This window comes from Fulmarus glacialis, unplaced genomic scaffold (assembly GCF_000690835.1).
Source record: "Fulmarus glacialis isolate BGI_N327 unplaced genomic scaffold, ASM69083v1 scaffold5532, whole genome shotgun sequence".
NCBI lineage: Eukaryota > Metazoa > Chordata > Aves > Procellariiformes > Procellariidae > Fulmarus > Fulmarus glacialis.
Genome location: NW_009201289.1, coordinates 67,733 through 89,136, shown reverse-complemented (window position 1 = coordinate 89,136; position 21,404 = coordinate 67,733). Strand labels below are relative to the sequence as shown.

General features: G+C 47.1%; 1 protein-coding gene across 1 annotated transcript in view; it reads right to left on the bottom strand.

Annotated features, from left to right (window-relative positions):
- The window catches only part of LOC104073953 (calcium-dependent secretion activator 1-like), a gene marked incomplete at its 3' end in the record, with an annotated part of 95,864 nt that overhangs the window by 22,473 nt on the left and 51,987 nt on the right, over positions 1-21,404 (bottom strand). The window contains exons 4-6 of the mRNA XM_009573899.1: positions 19,670-19,750; positions 15,047-15,283; positions 12,460-12,581 (exon numbers count right to left, since the gene is read on the bottom strand). Of these exons, the coding sequence (XP_009572194.1) occupies positions 12,460-12,581; positions 15,047-15,283; positions 19,670-19,750 (440 nt within the window). The remainder of the gene's footprint in view (positions 1-12,459; positions 12,582-15,046; positions 15,284-19,669; positions 19,751-21,404) is intronic.

Here is a 21,404-nt window from a genome sequence, read left to right as displayed (position 1 = left end):
AGTTCTTCCAAGAATCCTGCCTAACAAATGATGGCTTTCTTTCTTCAGCCACTCCTCCCCTACTAGAAGAGACCTTTCCAGGGAGCAGCCTTAAAACTTAGGCCATAAATCATGCATGCCCAAAGCTCAAGCACTGGGAAAAACGAAGTTAGAGAAGAAGCACACCAGACACCCAGCTAACCTACCTTCACGCAGCTGATGGAGTTGGCTACAGCTGTTTCTCTAACGTGATGTTAAGTTGTGTTTCATTTTTATATATTTCTTGAGATACCAGCAAGGAGGAAAATAAACACTTTTTAAATGTGTTTAACAGTTAACTATATGTGAAGGAGCATGAAGGAAAGCTTTTTGTTATATTCTCTAATGCTTTACATATACCAGCCGTTCAAAAACATGAAACAGAGGTTGACAACCAAGATTACAGTTAACAGTGATCTTTCTGAACTTCCGTTGCCCATGCTCTGAGGCTGCAGTTCATTATAATGGAGTGCACACAGACTTACTCAGCTCAACAGCAAAACCTGATGCATCTACGGCATTAATTCCACCGAGATGAAAATGCTCGTTTCATTTTCAGAAACGGGTATTTGTGAACTTCTAGGAACAATGTAAATGAGACAACATTGCCCATGCGCTGAGCCCTTCACAAGCAGGCATTGGGAGAGCAGACAGCTCGCTCCTCTTCAGGAGCAGTGTTGGTGAGGCACCGAACTGGCAGGGGATGCGGCAGCACGGACGTGTCCAAGGCACGTGGTGGAGGCAGGTGCTCACACCTGCACCAGCTGGGTCACAAAGCAGTAGTAAAAAGAAGTAGGGCATCCCAAAGCCTTCAGGAAAATATGTATTTTTTGCAACTCTCGTGGGTAATGGCAATGGATAATAGGTTTTTGGTTTGTGTCTTTGGGATTTGAAAAAATCCAAAGGCAACAGAAATATTCAGGCTTTTTTTTTAGACTCTCCAAGAAAACCCACAGGCTGGGTCACACAGCTGGAGACCCACAGGGTGCAGCTCCACACACAGCTTGGTTTCAGTGGGGAATGCCCATAAACCACAGCCAGTTTGGGGATGCTGGGTTGGGGACAGTTACGAACTGGTTTGCAACTTATTGCAGTAGGATTACAAACCTTGATTGAGTTCAGCTGAATTCTTCTAAGAAATATAACTCCGTGGGCGATACACCTTCTCAAGAGATATCATTATTGAAAGATAAAAAAGTATGTAGTCAGAAACAAAATAGGGTGTAAAGACACCAAACAAAGAAGAAAGTGCGTGCTGCCAGCTCTGCAGCGTTCAGCAAGTGCATCACGCTGTGGATGAAGTACAGGAGATGTCGGCTCCTCCACCACCAGCAGCCATCCACTGGCAAAATAGCAAGTAATTTAATCCATTTGGTGGTTTTTGTGGGACTGAGTTTGGGTTTTACATGCCACAGAGGGCCTCACATGGAACTACGGTTCCAAGGAAAGGATTTGATCTTTAACTAGCAGGAGAGGATGCCAAGACATGAGACAGATCAGCACTGTGGAAAAAAACAAATTTAGGGGACTGTACTACCATGTAACCTGCCTTGGGGTCCTGCTATTGTAATAAGGAGAGATCTAACTAATAGTCAGTGGAGTTAGGCCTTAATTTGCCTCATGCCAGTTTAGAGGCAGCAAGCAGATGAAATGAAGCCTGCCCTAAAAGCGCCCCTGTCTTTCCACTGCTAAAGAGGGGTGCTGGAGGTGACTGCTGCAGGCGCACAAAAAAGATCTGAAGTGAAAATCTCAAAGAATATATATAGATGCAGAGAACCTTCTACGTTTCTGCTCGTGTGAAAATGTCCTAGGCTAGGAATACAGGTGCTAAGAAAGGTACCTTTCCACTCTGCCTGTAGAAACGGATTGAGAACAGTTCGCATCTGTAACACGGCTTGATTCCCAAGAGCTGCTGAGCCTCCTTTGGGATTCCTCCCACAGTAAGAGTTCGATGTGTTTCACCTTCAGAACAGGATAACCAAAGTCATCAGACACAGATTGACAACGCGGCCTATTTTTGTTCACATTTGTTTCCTCTCCTCCCTTTCTGCTGTCAGAACAGCCTTTCAGTCCCATCCCCTCGGAAGAAGCTGAGTTGAAGTGGGAGTGACAGCACAAACAGATTTGATTCCTCCTAGACTTTCCCGCACAGACTTTATAACGATGGCAAAACCTGCTTCCACCGATGCAGCTACTGTGCAGGTGACAGACAAGTCAGCATCCCCGCAGGCACGGAGGCGCTGGCCAGCAGCAGTGGCTGTACCTGCCTTCCCCTGGAGCTACGTAACACCGAGTGAGGCCATGTCTCTGCACGGAGCACCGACATGTGCTCTGATGGGATAACCCAAGGGCTTTCTGAGTGAATCCATCATTTCCCGTGACGTCCTCATTCCTGCCAAGCATATAACACTCCCTCTGCTAAAAAAAAAGCACCATTAGTAATTCCTTTGCTTACAAAAAGGGTGTTCATTTACCCAAAAACACCCCTGCAGAAAGCACTATGGTGTTATCCAAAAGGTGAGCAGAGACAGCACGTCCCTAAGGACTGGACTCCTCCTAGCAGCAGCTAAGGATGTCTTCCAACCTCCAGCATTTCATGGACTGTCCATTTTTTGTTCCCACAGCTCTGAAACACGATGTAAGTGTCATGCACGCAGACACCATCTTGCTTAACATCATGCAGCCAGCAGTACCAGACAGCTGATAAAAGGCACCATCTCTCCCTGCAGGAGCTGCAACTCCCACATCCTCAAACTGGCTACGGCAACACTACGACTGCCGGCTGAGAGAGAAATATGTCTAGGAGAGCATCACATCTGCGTCTGAGTGTGAAAGGTGCAAAAGGAATAGGGTAAAGCTGACGGAGACTGCAGCAAAGCAAAGCCTGTGAAGGTCTGCTCTTGATCTGCTTGTGGCTCACAAGCAGTCCCCGCAGACCCCGTTCCTGTGCCAGCACCGTGTCACTTGGCTGCCAGGGCACTGCAGCCAAGAGGAGCTGCTGAGGCCGACAGCACAGCTTTAGGAACCCAAAAAAGGATGATCTTTGCTATACAGAAAATGCAGAGCTTGATTTCAGCATGAAGTGTTTCCTAAGCATAGCTGATACACAGGGGAAGTGTCATGAGGAAGTTGTAAGAAGGGATGGGAGATAGATTTCATCACATAATAGCTATTTACGGCCACGAGATGGCATGCCTGCCCCGGAGATGTCCCTCTGCCATGCTTGTACCCAGCCCAGCCTCACCTCCTGCCCAGGACCACACACTCCTCCCAGCCTGCTTCACCCCAGGCTGTGCTTTACTGCAGAAATCCCGCGGCTGGTTTGGATGAGAATTTATGGCAATGTTATTCACCACAATCTTCAGGGTATTAACAGGGAAAATAAGCAGCGTGATTACTTAGCATGATTTAAATGACTACTGCTTTTGAAATGCCCTGTGCTCTCACTTAATACTATGATATTACAATTAGAGGAGAAAAGCTCAGCAGGAGGAAATGGAAATATAAGCCCAGCAACCTTTAACTGGGAGGTCTGAACTGAAAGAATAATTGCTTTTACAAGGCCTGCCTACTGTATGTGCTTTATCAGTATATCGGCTTTGGATACAGCACAAGTTAGAGTTTCATTCACGAAATGGGTCTGTGTGCATTTACTATCTGTGGTTGTTACTACTTCTTGTACAGGTGATTGCAATGCCATGCACATACTAATCAAAGTTTCCTTTGACCAAAGATGCTGCATGGAACCAGCCACAGAGCTGCTCATTTCACAGAATGATTATTTAATTCAGACATGGTTAATCACTTCTATCAAATCTTATCGCCTTGGAAGAAAACACAACCGCAAAGGACTGCAGCTAGTTAAGGCCTGGTTATGATTTACACTTACTAAGGCCATGCACAGCCAGCTTTACAGAAACTCGGTGTCTCACAAGCACAGACCATGGAAAAGGAGACAGAAATCCTCTGCCTGAAAATACAGGTTACTGGTTTTGTGCCAACACAGTCTAGACCCTCCTTTATAAAATTCATTAGAGGAGAGCAATGAAATATTTCCTAAATGTAAACAGAGCAGAAAATGGTACAAGGTACCCTTCCAAAATCAGCTAAAGAGAGGAACAAGAGGTGTGAGACCGTCTCTTGTTGTTGTGCCACCACTCACATTTTTGCTGTCCTATATTCTTCTAAGCCAGGACCCAGGATAGGAAGCCCAGATCCAGCCAGACACCTGGGATGGGGCTTGTTTTGCCTAACTTCTGACGGCTAGAAGCAAAGTCATCCTGGCATCTCCCGGGTCAGTGGGGATGAGTGGGCACTTCCAGCAGATGATGCCCACCCAGCCATCTCGATCACGAGCATTTTCTCTGCTGTGAAACAGAACCATTGCCCTAGTTTCACGGATAGGAAACCTGAAGTAAGGACTGAGCCAGCCACTAGCCCAGGGACACACAGCCACTGAAAAGAGTTAGAGCAAATACGCTAACACCATGTCCTTCGTTTCCATGGGACATGCGTCCCTAGACATGCATTTTGCGTCTGGCCTGACAATGATCGCAGGGCTCAGCAACCCCTGACTTGCAGGACTTCATCCTTCCTTCAGCAACCATCAGGGCTGGTGAGCCCTCTTCCCACATCCTGATGGATCCTGCAGCTGCAGTGGCTGTGTGCAGCTGCTGGGATCCCCCTTCTCACCTCCTCTAAGCCACGGAGTGGGAGTTGCTGTAGATTCTCTCAGCTTTATTGCCTACGAGGCCTCTTGGCAAAGGTGTGAAAGACCGGTGAGCCAGGCAAAACACTCTTGTGTGCCTTTCATGGACTTTTTCAATCTGAAACACCTTGGAGTTGCTCTGGAAAGGGTTCAAGAAAATGCTGCCGTGTCTCTCTGCACGCTGGCCACGTTCGCAAGCTCCTCTCTCCACAAGCATGCCTCGTCCTCTTTGCCCATGTAGTGACAACTGTACATAGCTCCCTTTAAGTGCTTTTACACATAGTGCTGCTGTTCATTGGGAGACCTAGCACATTCACAAAGGTAACAGGCCTCTCTACCTTCATTTCACAGAAAGGACAACTAAAATGTTAAGAAATCACTGTCAAGGTTGGCCTTCCCATTAAACCATTCCCTCTTCCAGAGCTCTGTCCAGGCAGGAGTAGGCACAGTACCAACTCTTTAAAGCATGCTCTCCATCTCCCTATGCTGCTTTGCGACCAGCAACAGCAGTACCCCTCATTAAATAACAATGTGCACTACTTGTACTGCACTTAATAAATAAACCAACAACCGGGCACTTTTCACATGTCTCATCCCCCGCCTTCCCCTCGGCAAGTGACATGCAGAACTTGCACAAAGGCATGGCTTAATTTTTTTTAAAACACCAACCATGAGCATTAAACAAGAAGACTGAATGTATCCCAGGACTTCTGTTTTGCAGTCCTCCTCTTAATTTAGCACTATTTCAGATCGCTGAATCTCAATCTCATTTCAATGTCCTTTTTGTCTTTACTATCCTGTTTTAAGGTTGCATGCATAGGAGTGATGAAGCAGACGGCTATCGATGAAAATCGCCTTGGGCATCATCACACCTTCCGGAATACTTAAATTTGAATGTATGCGCTATCACAGGAATACATAATTCCCAAGTGCATGGGAACACTCAAGAAATTAGACAGCTGGTGAGAAAAGAAAGGCATTCATCTGTGAAAGAAAAGGTACATGAGCTCAACCCTTACTAGACACCAGAGAATCCATGCGAAAGCAATGCTATGTATGGTCAGGGAAAACAGCCAGAGCTTGCACTTACTTCATAGCAGAGAACCCAACTACAAGAGGTAAGTCTACAGAAACAAGCCTCATTATTCTTCAACACAGTTTCTAGTGTAAGATTTACAGAACAGGAGAGAGGAGGGACCGCACGTGAGACCTTTGGGAGCAGGACCATACCTGGGATCACCCTTTGCAGTCCCAGCAGACTATTGCACTGCTGTCCAGGAGGCTGCACCACGGCAGCGCGGCCGGCTGAGTGATCCACAGGGTAAGGGAATCCCTATGGGGCCTTGCCTTTATTCTAGGGAAAAACTCAGCCGCTTAATCTAAAGCGGATTTTTTATAGAACCACTCCTGCAGAGCAGCTACGAGGAAGCATCAGTAGTTGTTCTGAATTTCTAATTAAAAAGGCCACTAAACCACTTGTGTGAAGAATACCCGTAATAGATCACATGCTTGCACCTGGGTAATAACTTTTTAGTACACTTTGCTGTGCTTAATGACTTGTCCACAGCCTCCACTTTCAAAAATGCGAATGTCATAGCATAAATCTCAGGAGCATTATGAAAATACTATCACGCGCACAAAAGGGGATTTGAAGAGCGGGTCAAACTGAACTATCAGCAGAACCCTTCAGGTGCAAAGCCGTGCAGTCTCATCGGAAAACTGGCTCTTAGACATGCTAAATAGCTCTAAGCGAAGAAATCTTGTGCAGGGGATTTGGACACCACTTTGTACCCTTCAGCCCTAGACAGAGGGGCTAAAAGCAACTCCCCTGAAGTTCCTGTCCCTGTCATTGTCACCTCTTAGCCCAGCAGCATCATGGGCTCAGAGCATCTGCACTGCGCTTGCAGAGAGCAAAGCCAAAGATACCTACTGGAAGACATTTCCCCAACAGGGCTCAGACCCTCACCCCAGGGATGAGGGCTGTATCTCAGAAGTGACGGTGTCTGATGTTAGCTCTACCCAGGGCTCAGTCACCTACTTTGACACATTCGTAAGGCTCCTGGAGGTTTCCTAAGGAAAAAGAGCTCTAAACATCTGCACAGTTCTGAAACAAAATCATGCAACTGGAAAGGCAAGCCAATCAGTCTGGGTAATTAAGACAGCTTATATTTAATGCTGAAGCCAACTAGAAGAGGGAGGAGGAAAAAAAAAAAAAAAACCCGCAAAAAAAGCAGCTATCTCCTAAAATTTCCTTTTGCTTTTTTACCCAGCATCATGAATTTTGCTTACAGAGGGCTTAGCTAGGAATGCAAACCTAAATACGAATGCTTAAAACTGTGTAGCCATGCAAACCTGCCTGAGCTTTGCCATGGTGTGATACCTCTGCAACACAGCAACAGCTCTGAATGTAGCACGGGCTCAGAGCACCCAGCTGATGCCGCGAAGTCTAAGGGGCTGATTCTCCTGCCTGTCTGCAGAGCCCACAGGGCTGTCACAGCAAGCAGGACAACACCGCTAAGAGCAGTGGCCAGCCTCCTGGACTGCAGAGCTACACATGTCTGGAAGAGACCTACCAGGCACGGCACCAACAGCTGTGCTTAGGATACACAACATGAATTAAGGGCTAAACACTGCTCTCACTCGCATCAGTATAAACCCCTTTAGTTTAGTGGAGTTAAATTTGTTCCGTACAGCGTACGGAATATTTATTTGTAATTTATACATCTCAAAAGGAACTTTCTCATTTTACCACGGGGAAGTGTTCACAGCATCTCCCAACTAACCGTGACAGCAAAACACTGACTGCAACAAAATGCCTTTATCATGCTCCTACTCTGTACAAAGCCACTGAGCATCACTTCAAACTCCAGGGCCTGAGGCAGGGGATTCCTGAATGAAAAGACCAGATTTTCCCCTTCTGCAAAGAGAGAGAGGGCATCCCTGCTTGCCAGCCACCCCTCCCGCAGGGCTTCTCCCTTTGCTGCTCAGTGCCCGTCTCTCGGAAGGACATGGTCACCGAACGGCGCTGAGGAAGGATGCTGTGGCGTTCCTGTCCCTCTTCGCAGCGAGGCAGAGAGCTCTGCTGGATGCGGCACACCAATTTGAAACGGAGACCCTAGTTGAGCGATAAGCTTGGAGGGTTTGGTGTAGGGATCCAAAGGAAGGCAGCCTGTCGTAGCAGAGATAAGCAGCTGAGCCGTCAGAGCACCCTGAAAGCAAATCAGGGAGCAGCATCAGGAGCAAGCACGAAGATAAAACAGGGCACCCCTGCCTCCTAGTGCGGTGGCTAAGGGAACGGAGATGTAGAGGTTTAAAAGTTTACCAAAGACATTACTTTATCAAAAGCGAATTTCTGGAGAGGGCATGAGACCTGAGCTCTTGGTCACGACAAACAACATAAGAAATGACACAGAATCAGATAAGACCCATTGAGTGCCCTCTCTCCAGCACACGCTTAAGAAAACTGCAGGGAAAAAAAAACCCCAGGCAATAAAGAGTGATCTTTTCTCCTTCAAAAATAGTAAGCTCCATCCTCACTTCTCATACTCTGAGCTACTGCACGACCCTTGCACTAGTCCTGGAGAGGCTGCTCTGCAAGGGGGGATATTTAACCTTCAAACGAAGGCATTTCCAGAGTCAGAGGAGCAGCCCGTACCTCTGTCCCTTCTTGGGCATGCCAAAATGCCCAGACAAGTTGGCCAGATTCACCCCCAACCAGTTATTTACTGCTTTTATCCCAAATGGTTCAGCTGAGTTCAATGCTCCTGATTCTCACTACTGTGAGCCAGGGGAGAATGACACTTATCTGCATGCTGAAATACATCCAGGTGAATATACAGCATTTATTTACAAGGCATGTAGGATCTTGCTGTTGTTTGGATCTCTTTGTTTTCTTTTGTTCTGCTCACGTCAGAAAAAGGCAGTGTGATAAGAAGATGAATCACTGGTACAGCCCATGAGCAGTGCTACAAGCACAGGTCACTGTTTAAATATATCCAGTAGCCTTTTTAGAGGCTGTAGGACAGGGGTGTTGCGGCTGGACCTTTTGTGCTATTCCCCGATCCCTCGGCAATCTTGTTCTCAGGCCGTGCAAACAGCAGCATTACTAATGCAGCTCCTGGAAGGGCAGTGTTGAAGACGTGCAGAGCCACATCACTCTCCGTGCTTTACAGAGGGCAGACATCAGGACAACGTGCAGGGAAGAGGAGTGGTTTAAAACCCTCAAAGATCTGCAAGAATACAATTCCAGCATGAAAAGCAGTAAAATCCTGCTCGCATTGGGATTTGGGATATTTCGTAGAGGCAATCTGCGGGTTAGGGCATAATACAAAGGCTTTTTCTTACACAACTTATTAAAAGTGCTACTAATAATACACTGCAAGCCTGATCTGAAATAACCCTTGCTATTTCAGGTCTGGCTTTCTCTAGTACTGTGCCATCCTCTGTACCCGCGCTGAGGCAGATAATCCTCACATGAAGGGATTGGGCTTAAAACGTCAGGAATCCAACATGGAGCCTAAGAAGAAATAGAAGACCAGTATTTACTGCTGTCCTGAGAGCCACACTTCTCGCACTCAACTCATCTGATCGCTTGGTACACGTGGCTGCTAACCTTGCTGCTACCGTGCCTCTGTCAAGCTCCAAAATCACTACGACGCTTTCAAACATCTTATTCGCAAAAACTGCTGGTTTTGCACCAGGGAAGACAAAAGGTGAATCTCTCACAGACCTAGACCAGTGCTTTTGGAAATCCTCTCCTGGCTGGGAAACTGCCTTTTTCTATTAGGGGTGCAAAGCCCAGTTTAGCACCCCTGGCATCGAGCTGAAGAGCAGCCATTGCCACCTGGGTGTTTTAGCTGTGGCCTGGGTGTTTTAGCTGAGGGCTGGCATTTCAAGGACACGTGAGAATACAGTGAAGAACTCCATGAGTCATTCTTAGGTAAAAAGATGTCCTACAAGGTCGTGTACACCCATGACACTCTCCTTTCCACCTCCCCAGGACACAGGGCTGTCGTAAAAAAGGGAAGTCTTCCAGTAATCTTACTGTTCAAATGTAATTTTTTTTCCCCTGATGTGTATGAGAAATTTAGTCTTTTGTAGCCTGTAGAGCCTCCAGATGATGGCAAAACTGAATTTCAGGCAGTTTGAAGAGTTACAGTTTAATCTGAGAAAATACTGCATGTTTTCAGAACTATATTCATCGCATCTTCTGAGTACAGGTACTTAACCTGCATTTCTGTTTTTTGAGTCTCTGAGATAGAAAAGTTTTGGGATGTACAGGGATAACCTGCTTCAGTATTTACACTTTCATAGTGCTGAGGCTCAAACTCCCCACAGTGTGCTCCTCACCCCCAGGCCAGGCAGCATCCCCTGCCAAAGCACACAAAACCTGCGATGCCTGGGGAGCGAGCGAGCTCCCCTGGAGAGCAGTCCAGCATGCTTTTGCTGATCTAGTTCCTTTATCAATGAGTGTTTTGCTTATGATAAAAAATACACAAGCAAACACGGTGACCTCGGGGAGAGTGACGTCGGTATCTAAAGAGACGATCCAGAAGGCTGTTTTGGCTGACCGCGGATCTTTTGTCTGCAAGGCAGCACAGCTCAAAAACACACCAAAGACTTCTCTGAGGTGTTTCTATCACTGCCCTCATCACCGGACTACCTGAGGGCCTTCAGGTCTTGTATCAAGCATCACGACAAACATGTCACATCTCGTTAATTCTCTCCTTCTCTTCTGAAGAGGAGAATGTAATGCAGTAAATTGCTTTCATAGGGCTTTTGTTTTCCCTGCCTGGGCCTTTGTGTCTGGGAGGGGAAGCAAGGAGAAAGAAGCACTTCTAATGCAAAGAAGGAAAAAGAACAAGCTTTCTGTGATGGTCTCTGGTTTCTGTGGAAGGTAGTTCTGAAGCCTTAGCTTGGGTGGTCTTCGGTTTTGGAAGTAAAAAGTCCCAGGACCCCCAAGGAACGCAACTGTCAAACCTACTCCCCTCCTAAGGCTTTTCCATAGTTATCAACCCAAGTGATGGAGCAAACCAGGAGACTTCAAGCCTGACTCGCACCTCTATGGGAAGCCAGTGCAGAGAGAGGATGAGTGTGATGGATTTGCATAACTCGTATCACGCCGCAGCATTCAGCGTTGGCTACATTTTCCTGAGGGCTGATGGCTTCATGCCCAGACACTGTACATTTCATTATGATAAAAAGACCCACTCAATTAAAGAGCTCACTCCTGCAGCCCTTATTTTCAAAACAACACTTGTATAAACAGTCCTATGGCTGACAGCAAGAAGGCTTGTGTAAGGAAGGACAGACCTTTTGAGCAAAAGTGGGATGAACAGACCAAGCTAAACAAGCGCGTGTAACCCAGCAGAAGTGTGCTTTTCAGTATGGGTAGTAGTAATTTCCTCTAAATAGAGCCCAAATACCTAAAATAGTGACAACTGCAGCTTCTTATGGAAATTTTCTTCCAAGCACAGCTCTCCTACTTCCTTCTCTGAAGCAGATTTCAAAGTGTTTTGAAAAGTAAGCCAGGCTGCAGCACTTTCACTGATTGGGAATATTGTTTTTAAACCACTTACTGCAGATTCCTGCTCTTCCAGTACAGCGCAGGGTGCAAGGCATCAGCAGTTTCTGCATCTCGGCGGGAGGACAACCTCCCAGGGAAGGCAGCCTGCCTTCGGCTCGGCTCTCCTCCTGCCTGCATCAGCTGGCCTTGAACTGCAGTTTGCCTGCAGTCCTTGTGCACTCACATGTAACGCACCGGGTGTTCTTGGCTTTGCTTCCACAAGCTTGGGAAGCTCCTGGTGAAACGCCGCTGGGGACCGGTCACTGGGAGGGAATGGGATATGGGAACAGAAAGGGAATATCCCAACAGCATCCCCTCCTGCACTGCTCCCCACCGCCGGAGGAGGCTTCATATCACCTTGGCAATTCTCCACTGTGAGGAGGCGCACCGAGAATTTAATTTAAGTGTGAAATCTCCTCAGTGAACCAGAGGAAAACTGCCTCAAATCCATACGGACAGTGTTTCAACTAATCCCACAAATCAGAAAGGAAATAAGCCATTCATCATTTTCTCCTTCCAAATTAATAAAGATCAATCACTAATAGCAGGCTTAAAACAACATCTGGGGAAGACAAAAAAGCCAAGTATGGGGCCAAGGCTGGGGATTTGGGGACCAGGTCAAAGAGGACAGAACAAGACTCTGCCCTTGAACTGGACCAGGGCAGAGTGGCCTCAGATAAAGCTTTAACTAAGTGACTTGAAGCTTTCCCAGGTCCTCTCTTCCACCTCTGGCTGTGGCTGCTGGAGCATGTCCCTGCCAGTTGTTTCCCTTTCTCGTAGGACCACTGAAAGCCTGACAGAGAGGATGAGCTTATGCACCTACACCTGATGGCACCAGTTCAGATGGACACTCAGACAAGTATTTATCTAAGCACATGCTTAACTCCATCCCTATTTAGCAAAGTACTTACGTATAGGCACAAATTTATGTCTCTATGGCTACAAGAGACCTAAGCCTGTTATTAACACTTTTTTTTCCCCTCAATCAGGGCTTATGTGCCATTCTTAGTTGCAGGACGACACTCTGCATAGGTGGAAGGCCTCTGCTTCTCTGAGTCCCCTCTGTCCTCACCATGCAGGAGCCAGAGCTATCCGCAGAGGCTCAGCAGCGCAGAGATGGGGCAGAGGAGAGCATGGTGGAGAGAGCAAAAGGCAAAGTAAGACTTACGTTGGCTTTGAGGCTTCAGCCTGGTCAGTCTGCAGTTTCTCCCCACCTTCGACTTCCATGGTGCAGTACACAATGCGGTTGGGGGCCAGTGACTTCAGACCCTGCACCTCCATGATGACAACCTGCGGGGCAAAGAAAGAGGAGTGTAAGAGGAGCAGCCTCCTTCAGATCTCGCTCTGGCTGCTGAAACCCACGGGGTCAGCCAGTGCTGGGGTCCTCCACATGCTGCTGGATGTTCATGGTGGCAGGTGGGCAGGGACGGTGGCACTGCCCAGGCTGAGCAGGGACCGCAGCAGGCAACGAGGTCTGTATGGAGACCGGGAGGTCTCCCTCTGGCTGCACATAGGCTAGTTGAATCCCATGGGTGCCCAGGGCTGTACCAAGCTTCAGGAGATGGGCCTCACAGACATGGTACTGCCCCACCTAAAAGTACCTTAATACGTGAAATCCAGAAAAAAAGCACACAGCTGCTCAGCTTGTGCCAAAAGCCTATTTTCAAGATTAATCATAGAATGGTTTGGGTTTGACCTTTGAAGATCATCTACTCCAACCCCCCTGCTGTGGGCAGGGACATCTTTCACTAGATCAGGTTGCTCAACGCCCCATCCAACCTGACCTTGAACAATGCCAGGGATGGGGCATCCACAACTCCCCTGGGCAACCTGTTCCAGTGTCTCACCATAACGTCCATCGTAAACATTTTCTTCCTTACACTCAATCTAAATCTACCCTCTTTCAGTTTAAAACTGTTGCCCCTTGTCCTGTCACTACAAGCCCTGGTAAAAAGTGTTTCTCCATCTTTCTTATTAAGAAATCACCATCTAAATTTCTTGCAGGTAATTACATTTTTGTTTTTTTAAAGGTGATTAATCCTGTTAACCACATACCTTAAACATTTCTACAAGAAATACTGTGGGAGTTTCTGTTTGTGTTGTATTACAGCTACCTATGAAGTATATACACAGGGGTTTAAAATTCCTCTCCTCTGGTCTTCTGATCTGTCCTTGCACTGAGGATCCCTTCCTTGGCACACAGAACTCCGCAGACCCTCTGATGAACACACATTTTCAGCAAAAGCTCTCCTGCAGCAAGAGTTTCGTGCACAGAGCCATGCACAGACCTGTCAGCTCCTGAAGTCAGTGCTTCACTGAGCTTCTGCTTCCCACCGGATGGGGTTCAGCTGGAGCAAAGCGTTTGAGACATCCCGTTTTAAGGGCAAGTCCCTTTATGCACGGCTATCCACGCTGCACAGGCTTTTCCAACACAAAGGTCTACTGCTTTGTGATAGTTCCCTGCTCCTCTGTACTGGAACTCTTAGAAGTCAGGCTTTACTTGATGCTGCTGTTGAAGGCACCGTCTCTGCGTTCAGAGCCCTATTTTTAAATAAGATTGAACTGAATATTATAAAGACGGTGTCAGACATCTAATAAGTTAAACTCTGAGACTGGACAACCAGCATCGTTAAGTTTTGGATTGGCATGATATATATAACAAGAGACCACTTAGGAAGAGAAGTAAACAGGAAACTACACAAAAATAGAATTTTCTGATTTTTCTGCTTCCTACATTTTTGACCGCATCCTGGTAGTTGTTTTGACAATGTAACATAAACCCACTCATTGACAGTCAACAACAATTCTGTATGGGCGCGCTGATGACTGCTTGGAGTAAATGTCTTGCCTAGACTGCAAATATGTTTGCACAGAACAATTAGGTTTGCTGAAAACAGCTACTGCAGCAACACTGCTTCCAGGACCGAGACAGCCTGTGTCGGAGTTCCTACAGCACCCTGCCTTTCCCTGGGCTGTACAGACAAACTGCTCGACAGAGCGCTGAGCAGAAAGTCAGCGCTCAACACAAAGCAAAGAGCAAGCCAGCAAAGCACGGTATTTCTACACAAACTGCAAGCCAATCTGTTGGGTGCATTCAAACCCCAGCAATTTTTAACAATTCTCCAAAGAGGAAGCAAGGCTTGCAGGGAAATACAGTGACACCCCTGACTGGCAATAACTAAACATGCTGACATTTATGGTGTTGCATTATTGTAGTGGTTTCGGGGACAATACAGGCTCAGGGGTACTGGGGTACACTCAGTAACAAGCTGCATGAAGAGGTCTTGGGTGCATTCAAACCCCAGCAATTTTTAACAATTCTCCAAAGAGGAAGCAAGGCTTGCAGGGAAATACAGTGACACCCCTGACTGGCAATAACTAAACATGCTGACATTTATGGTGTTGCATTATTGTAGTGGTTTCGGGGACAATACAGGCTCAGGGGTACTGGGGTACACTCAGTAACAAGCTGCATGAAGAGGTCAGTTAACGATGCAGATTTGTGAGCTCAGGAAATGCCAGACGGTTTATCTCACAAAGTTTGTTCCAACAAGATGGTGAGACACCAGAAAGGACACAGTGTTTGACCACAGGCAAAGCTTCTGGTAACTCAGGGAGGAGCTATTCCTCATGGAGATCAGAAAGTGATTTCTACTGAACTCTCTCTGCCTAACTTAAGCTTGAACTGAGCAGAAGTCAGCTGCTGTGATTTTTATTCCCACAAACTCTGCACACTGTCGTGTGCATGAGCTTACCTCCAGGGAGAACGACAACACGACATCTGACTTGGAAAGCTGGTTCTCGTTTTCTTCTCCCATGTCAATTATTGAGGTGTTGTGACTGCGTTTCAGCTTCTGTAGCTTGAACTCGGAGCCTCCTTTAGACACAGGCATGCTCTCCAAGTTTGCCATCAGGAGATTGACAGACGACTTCAGCTCCTCAATGTACATGTTTTCCATTTCTTTGGACACAAACTTCGGAAACTTGCGCTCCTTGGATTTGGAAACAAAACAACAGAATGAATTGCGGTGACAATCAGCAACCACTTGTTGCACTGGGAGAATCCCCCAGGAGCATCTGCAGAGAGGTTTGCAAGCAGGGAACTCCCACAAACCAGACGACAAATTACAGCTTCCCCCTGTGTAATGTAGAAACATTACTGTTAGCTTCCCATAGAATTACTACTTGGTACTTATCCAACTTCACTGTTTCTTGCATGTACTTGCATTTCATTCATTTTTCTATCTGCAAATGGCCTTCTTCGTATACATGTATTCACAGTTACAAACACTCCAGGCCAGATCTCAGCTGAACTTTCTGATTGACAGCAATTTACTAATGATTCAAAGGATGCTGACAGTTAGGGACTCATTTCCAGTCTCCCAAATGTGCCAGCTCTTTTTAAAACACTTCTGAGCCGTTGCTCCATTAGTTTTCTAGGTGTGAAAGGAACCCAAGGAGGGAAAATCAGCAATGTGCGGGCAGGGATGTGTGGTCCCAACTGGAAGAAGGGGTAAAACACCCTTTCCACTACTTGCCAAGGCCTGTGTGTCCCTCCAGCAAGATAAACTTTCACTGTGAGACCCTCCAATGCTGCTTGTTGTAAACAGGACACTTAAACTTTAAAATCAAAGCTGTCAATGAGAGCAAAATGTGATGTGCCCCAAAGTGTGTTCTCAGCTTTGAACTGCTGCCCATGCTCCAGCTCCGTTAGGATCACTAGTCTGAGCCCTACGTCTTCTGACAACTCTGCCCATGCCCCGAATCTGCTCAGGACTTGAACGTCTCTCAGTGGGTTACGAGAGACTGTGCAAGGCGTACGACAGCAAGGCAGCATCTGCAGCCAGGGAACTTGAGGCTGATCTGCAAAGTACTTTAGTGGCAATTCATAATATTGTAAAAAGCAGTTCGTAAAATGTATGCTAGAAAAGAAAACAAGGTCATGTTTCTTCTAGAAGACTGTCATCAGGCTGCTGAAAAAGTACTCCACTGCACTAGTTTTTGCATCAGTCCTCGATAGCTTACCCATTACAACCTCACAGCAGCACTCGCACCAAGCAGTTAAAATATAGTCTTCTGTTTCCAGTCTCAATCTTGGGAAGCAATTCCCTCATGTAAATTAGACGTGGCGTAAGATAAACTACCTAATCAGTCTAGTTTATTGTCTATGCATTGTATAAGTTATAAGTCACCCCTAGGAAAAAAAACACAACTGTTTTGTAGATTTTGAGAACTACTGCTGAAGCAATGATGTTCAAACATTATTGCTTTTTCACCCTGCTGCTATCCATCTCTCCAAGGACTGCAATTTTGGCACTGCCCCCACAAACCTCTTCAGAAGTGCAGCAAGGACTGAGACATTTCACTGTGTGCCAGCAGCAACTTCTTATACTAAGGCTACAACCAGGTAGTTTGAAGTGATGCATAACAATTTAACTGGGACTGGGTCTGATGATGGAAATGCAGAGATGCAGGTGTGGTCCCAAGTTACCCATCGGACTGGAGATAGAGTAGGGGGAAGTCTGGAGGAAGACACAATCAAGGGATGCAGACAACAGCAAGAAGGGATGCTCGTCACCTCCATGTATACTTGGAGCAGGGGGAAGACCAGAAGCGGGGACAAATGTGGAGAGAAGTAGAGTGGAAAGACTGCAAGGAATGACCAGTCCAGCAGGCTGAAGCAGAGTGGGTCCAGCCCCAGACGGACATGTTGCGCTGGTGTCACCCCAACATCTCATTTAGTTGCCCCTACACGTGCTCCTCCTTGCCCTTGATGCCAGGTGACTGGGTGGGGGGAAAGGCACCACAGGACAGCAGAGCACTTGCTACTGCAGAGAAAAAATATACCTCTGCCTTGGCATCACTAAGCTCTCAGCTGTAATGCTGTTCACATTTCGATGCTGGAAAAGTACAACACGCAGAGCCTGTCCAGATGCAGCTTTAAAACATCTGCTTGATTTCGAGCGTGATCCTCAAGCTGGCTGGCTCTAAGGCTAGGCTTTATGTAGCTCAGTGGGGGACTCTGCCCAATGCTGCACTGGCGCTGTGCGGAGCAGCACTCTCCCGGGCACACGAGGAGGTAAAAAGACGCAGAGCTGTGCCCTGGTATCCAGATGCAGGTCACTGAGGGAAGCTGGCATACGTGGTGACTTGTTCGGGGTCACACGACAGGTCAGACGAGGGCTTGCAGAGCCACCAGTCCTGCAGCACTGTGATCCCAGGTCCCGTTAGACTCCACAGCCTTCGTTGCCTCTGAAGTACAAAAGTCCTAGCGTGAATTTGTTAATTTATTAATGAGGTGCTAATTTGCCTTTAGCATGGAATCTCCAAGACGGCCACCTCAGGGCTGGTTTCACGAGCACAGTAAGTCTCCCTGTGCAGCAAATCTGCATTAAAAGGTGCAAATTGGAGATAAAATTGGAAATGCTATCCTTTCATTGAGCTGAATTGTGAACCTGCCCTATGCTAGAGGGAAAGTAGCCTTGCTGGGAAAGGAGGATACAGAAAAGGATTCAAAAGGTCATTTGGATGCCTCCAAAAGATGGTATTCATGGGTCTGAAAGAACAAGGCTTCTCGTAGGCACGTGCTGGTGGGATCTGACATTCTGGAGAGAAGGCCTGCAGCAGTAACGTGAAGGAGATTAAATATCAATACCTGCCAGCTGGCTCACAGGTAAGTCACTTTTACTCTAAACTGCCCCCCAAGCTGCACAGCTGTATTTTGAAGGTTGAATTCTGTATGGGGAAATGTCAGGCTGCTTTGAGGACTTTCCCCTGACTGTCTCTCCAGGGCCAGCAGTGGCATGGTTTGTTTTCAGCATCCTGAAAAGGATGGGGAAGGAATGGAAATGGCAAATTCTCATTTGCAAAAAATAATTCATGAAGCTGCAGCCTCTGCTGGCTGCTACTGAACCATGCATATTGTTGTCCCACAAGCCATTAAGAGAAAATGAAACAACGAAACCAGGCAATCTCATTCTGGCACCCAGTGCCTGCCTACCCATCTCAGAACCGGAGCACCAGCACTCCACGAAGGGGCTTACGTTTTGCTGCAAATGAAAAATACTGTAGGTTTTCTTGACAATAAAATGGCAAAGGGCCAAACGCTGAACAAAGGAGCTGCAGACGGTTTGCTGCTTTGCTCCGCTGTCGTTTGGCCACGTGGTCCTTGGCCACCTTACTATTTTTATCAGTGAAGTGGGGAAAACCAGAACTCACCTCCCCAAAGACGCAACAGCAGTAGCTGTTTAACAGAAGCATTAGTGAGGAGTAACTGCACAGGCACTGCTGGCATCCTTGCTAACGCCTGGCCACAAATGAACGGGCTCTGCTTTTCACACCCAGGGATCTCAGTGTGGTCGCAAACAGCTCTGATATTACCTTTCTCATAAAAGCCTACCATTTGGCACAGCTCAGTGCCAGGAGGACTGCTGCCGAAAGGCAGGCCCCTAGCCTGAGCTACATCTCCCTGATTAGACCTTTTTCTTTTCCTTGTAGTAATGGTTTCTTGATTATCAAGAACAGACAGATAGATCATTCCCAATGACTTCAGCCCCATTAGGGCTTTATCGGTGACTCAGAGCATCTGATTAGAGGCAAGGATAAAATCTCAGCCATACTGATGTCAACAGGATCCAGGGTTTCTCTCCATCTATGGTCCTTCGGAGGCCACGTAAATCTGCACCATGTGAGGGTGTGATTTGCTCCTAAAGAGATCATAGAATCATAGATGCCACCTTACAGAAAGGTCTCTGGGGAGTTTAGCCAAGTGCTTGGTTACAAAAACTGTTTTGAGGTCCCACGTCTGCTGCTCCAGACGGCAGTGATGTCCGCACGGTGCAACACTAGCCTGACTGCTCTTGTGCAAAGTGTGAACATGTTTGGGACAGCACATCTGAAGTACCTTTACTGAGGCAGCATCTACCTTCAGGCAAGGAGCTGTGGCTCCCAGCAGCCCAGAGAATGGCACAAACCCCTTTAGGGCAATTTCTGGCTCCTTTTTACATGCCATCACCCACCTTATTGCCCAGCATATAAGTGTAAGCCCCATGACAAAGAGGGCTTACATGTGCACTTGCAGATCTAGCTGGAGCACTTCAAGACAATTTCTTCCCCATTGCTGAGGATTCGTAAGGGATTTTGCAGGGACCTAAACTGTCTCAGCTTATCAGGACATTCCAATAAATGCACATCACAACAGCTTCATCTGTACTTGTTGCTTTGTATGTCGTTAAAAATCTGCACATTTTTAACTGGTGATTACTGGGAGAAGAAACCTGTGAGGGAAGGACAGGACCTGGGGGCTGCATCAAACTACTTATGTGCTTCTATATGAAGAGCTTGTTAATACAGAAGACCTTTTTTTTTTTTTTTTTTACCTTGGCAATTTGCTCTGCCATTTGAAGACGTCCATCTAACTCGCGTCTGATCTGTGCTGCTTGCTCATCTGGGTTGTCCAGCTGTATAAAAGCAAAAAGCAAATCAAGGTAAAAAATTAACCAATGCAGCACCTTTACAAGTTCTTCAGACCGACCATTTGTATTACGTTATCAATTAAGTATAGCACAGAGAGAGTGGTGACGGGCCCTGCTTTGGGACAGAGCCCCCAACAAAGGACACAATGTTTACCAGGTCCCAAGACAGACACAACCAGGGGACTGTGCAGACCCTGTTTTGATGCCCAGCTGCTTCCTGGGGCTGAGCATCCTCACCCCGAGATCTTACACTCACTTTGCCCTGTGAGTCAGTCTGGCAGCAAGCCTCATTGGTGACTATCTGAACCCCTGAAAAGCAGGGTGCCCTCCAGAGGCTATCGCTTTGCTGGTGCTTGGGAAGTCCCCCTGTGCTAGGGCAGGACACACAGCACCAAGCCAAACACCCCCTGCCCCCTGCTTGCCACCCAGAAAAAGACAGAAGGCAGCTCAGCAGAAATGCACAACAATAGCACTTGCTTATTTTCTTTCCCTTTTCCCCCATATTGCTGCATCCTTGTGCTACCACTCAATTCGGGCAATCGGTTTTCCTGCTGCCTTCAGCAGAGATTTTTTTTTTTTTTTTTTTTTTTGCAACACACTGCCCACAGCCCTGTGGTTCAGTGTTCAGCGTCTGCCTGGCCCTGAAATGTCTTCTGAGGGTAAAATGTTGTTTCTGCCAGTTAAGCAAGCAATTACAGCACACGTGGAAGAAGCATGGTGACTGCCGCGAGCAGTTTCCCATTGGTAGGACTTGGGGCAGATCTGTTATTTTTAGTGCGAATACACAGACATAAATTACAAAACCACAAAAAGCACAAAATCAAACTGGCCCCTGAAGAAGTCGATAGCTGCTGTAATGAGGTTGCAATTTTATAGATGCTTTCCAGGCTCTAAGCACTCTTTAGACTCCTTCAGGGTCATTTTGGCCATGCCACAAGGCTAGAAACGTGGAGCAGTGGGGTGGTCACGGCACCGCTCCACCCACAAGGCTCCAAACCAAGCTCAGCCTGGCGCAAAACCTCCCAGTTTTGGTTCACCTCCTCATGCAAACCTGACTTCAGGCAGAAGGGCTGGCTTCTCCATTCAAATGCCGCCTTCGTTTGCAAAGCATCAGCCCCTTCTGGCTACCAGCAAGCTGCCGTACGTCAGCTCTCCCGCCGACTGCTACACATAAATGAACTTTATTTGCTGGCTTGGGGTTGCACTAACCACCTCCCTGGGTTTTATCCTCCTTTGGAGACAAACTGCTTGACAGAAGAAAGGTTTGGCTGGTGCAGTGCAGTCTGGAAAGTAACAGCTACAGTGATGACAAAAGTTTCGATTCTCAGCCTGACAAACGACAAGCTCGTCCGTTAGCGCTCCCTGGATGGGCTGAAATATGCCGCCTTCCCCCAGACCCGCCGCTTTCCACGGCACCTTCTCAGCGTCCTGCACCTCCCCTCTGTCACACAGGCTCGAGTAGGTCTGCGTGCGTGCAGGCATCTATTGGCATATTGCTTCACCACCGATGATTTTCTGGAGAGATGACATTCATTACGGCTGAGATTGAGGGAAAGTATATTTTTAATTAGTTTTTGAAAGCTTCCGTTACTGATTTAATTCGAGCAGGAAAACTACAAAGTGTCCTGACTGTGATCCA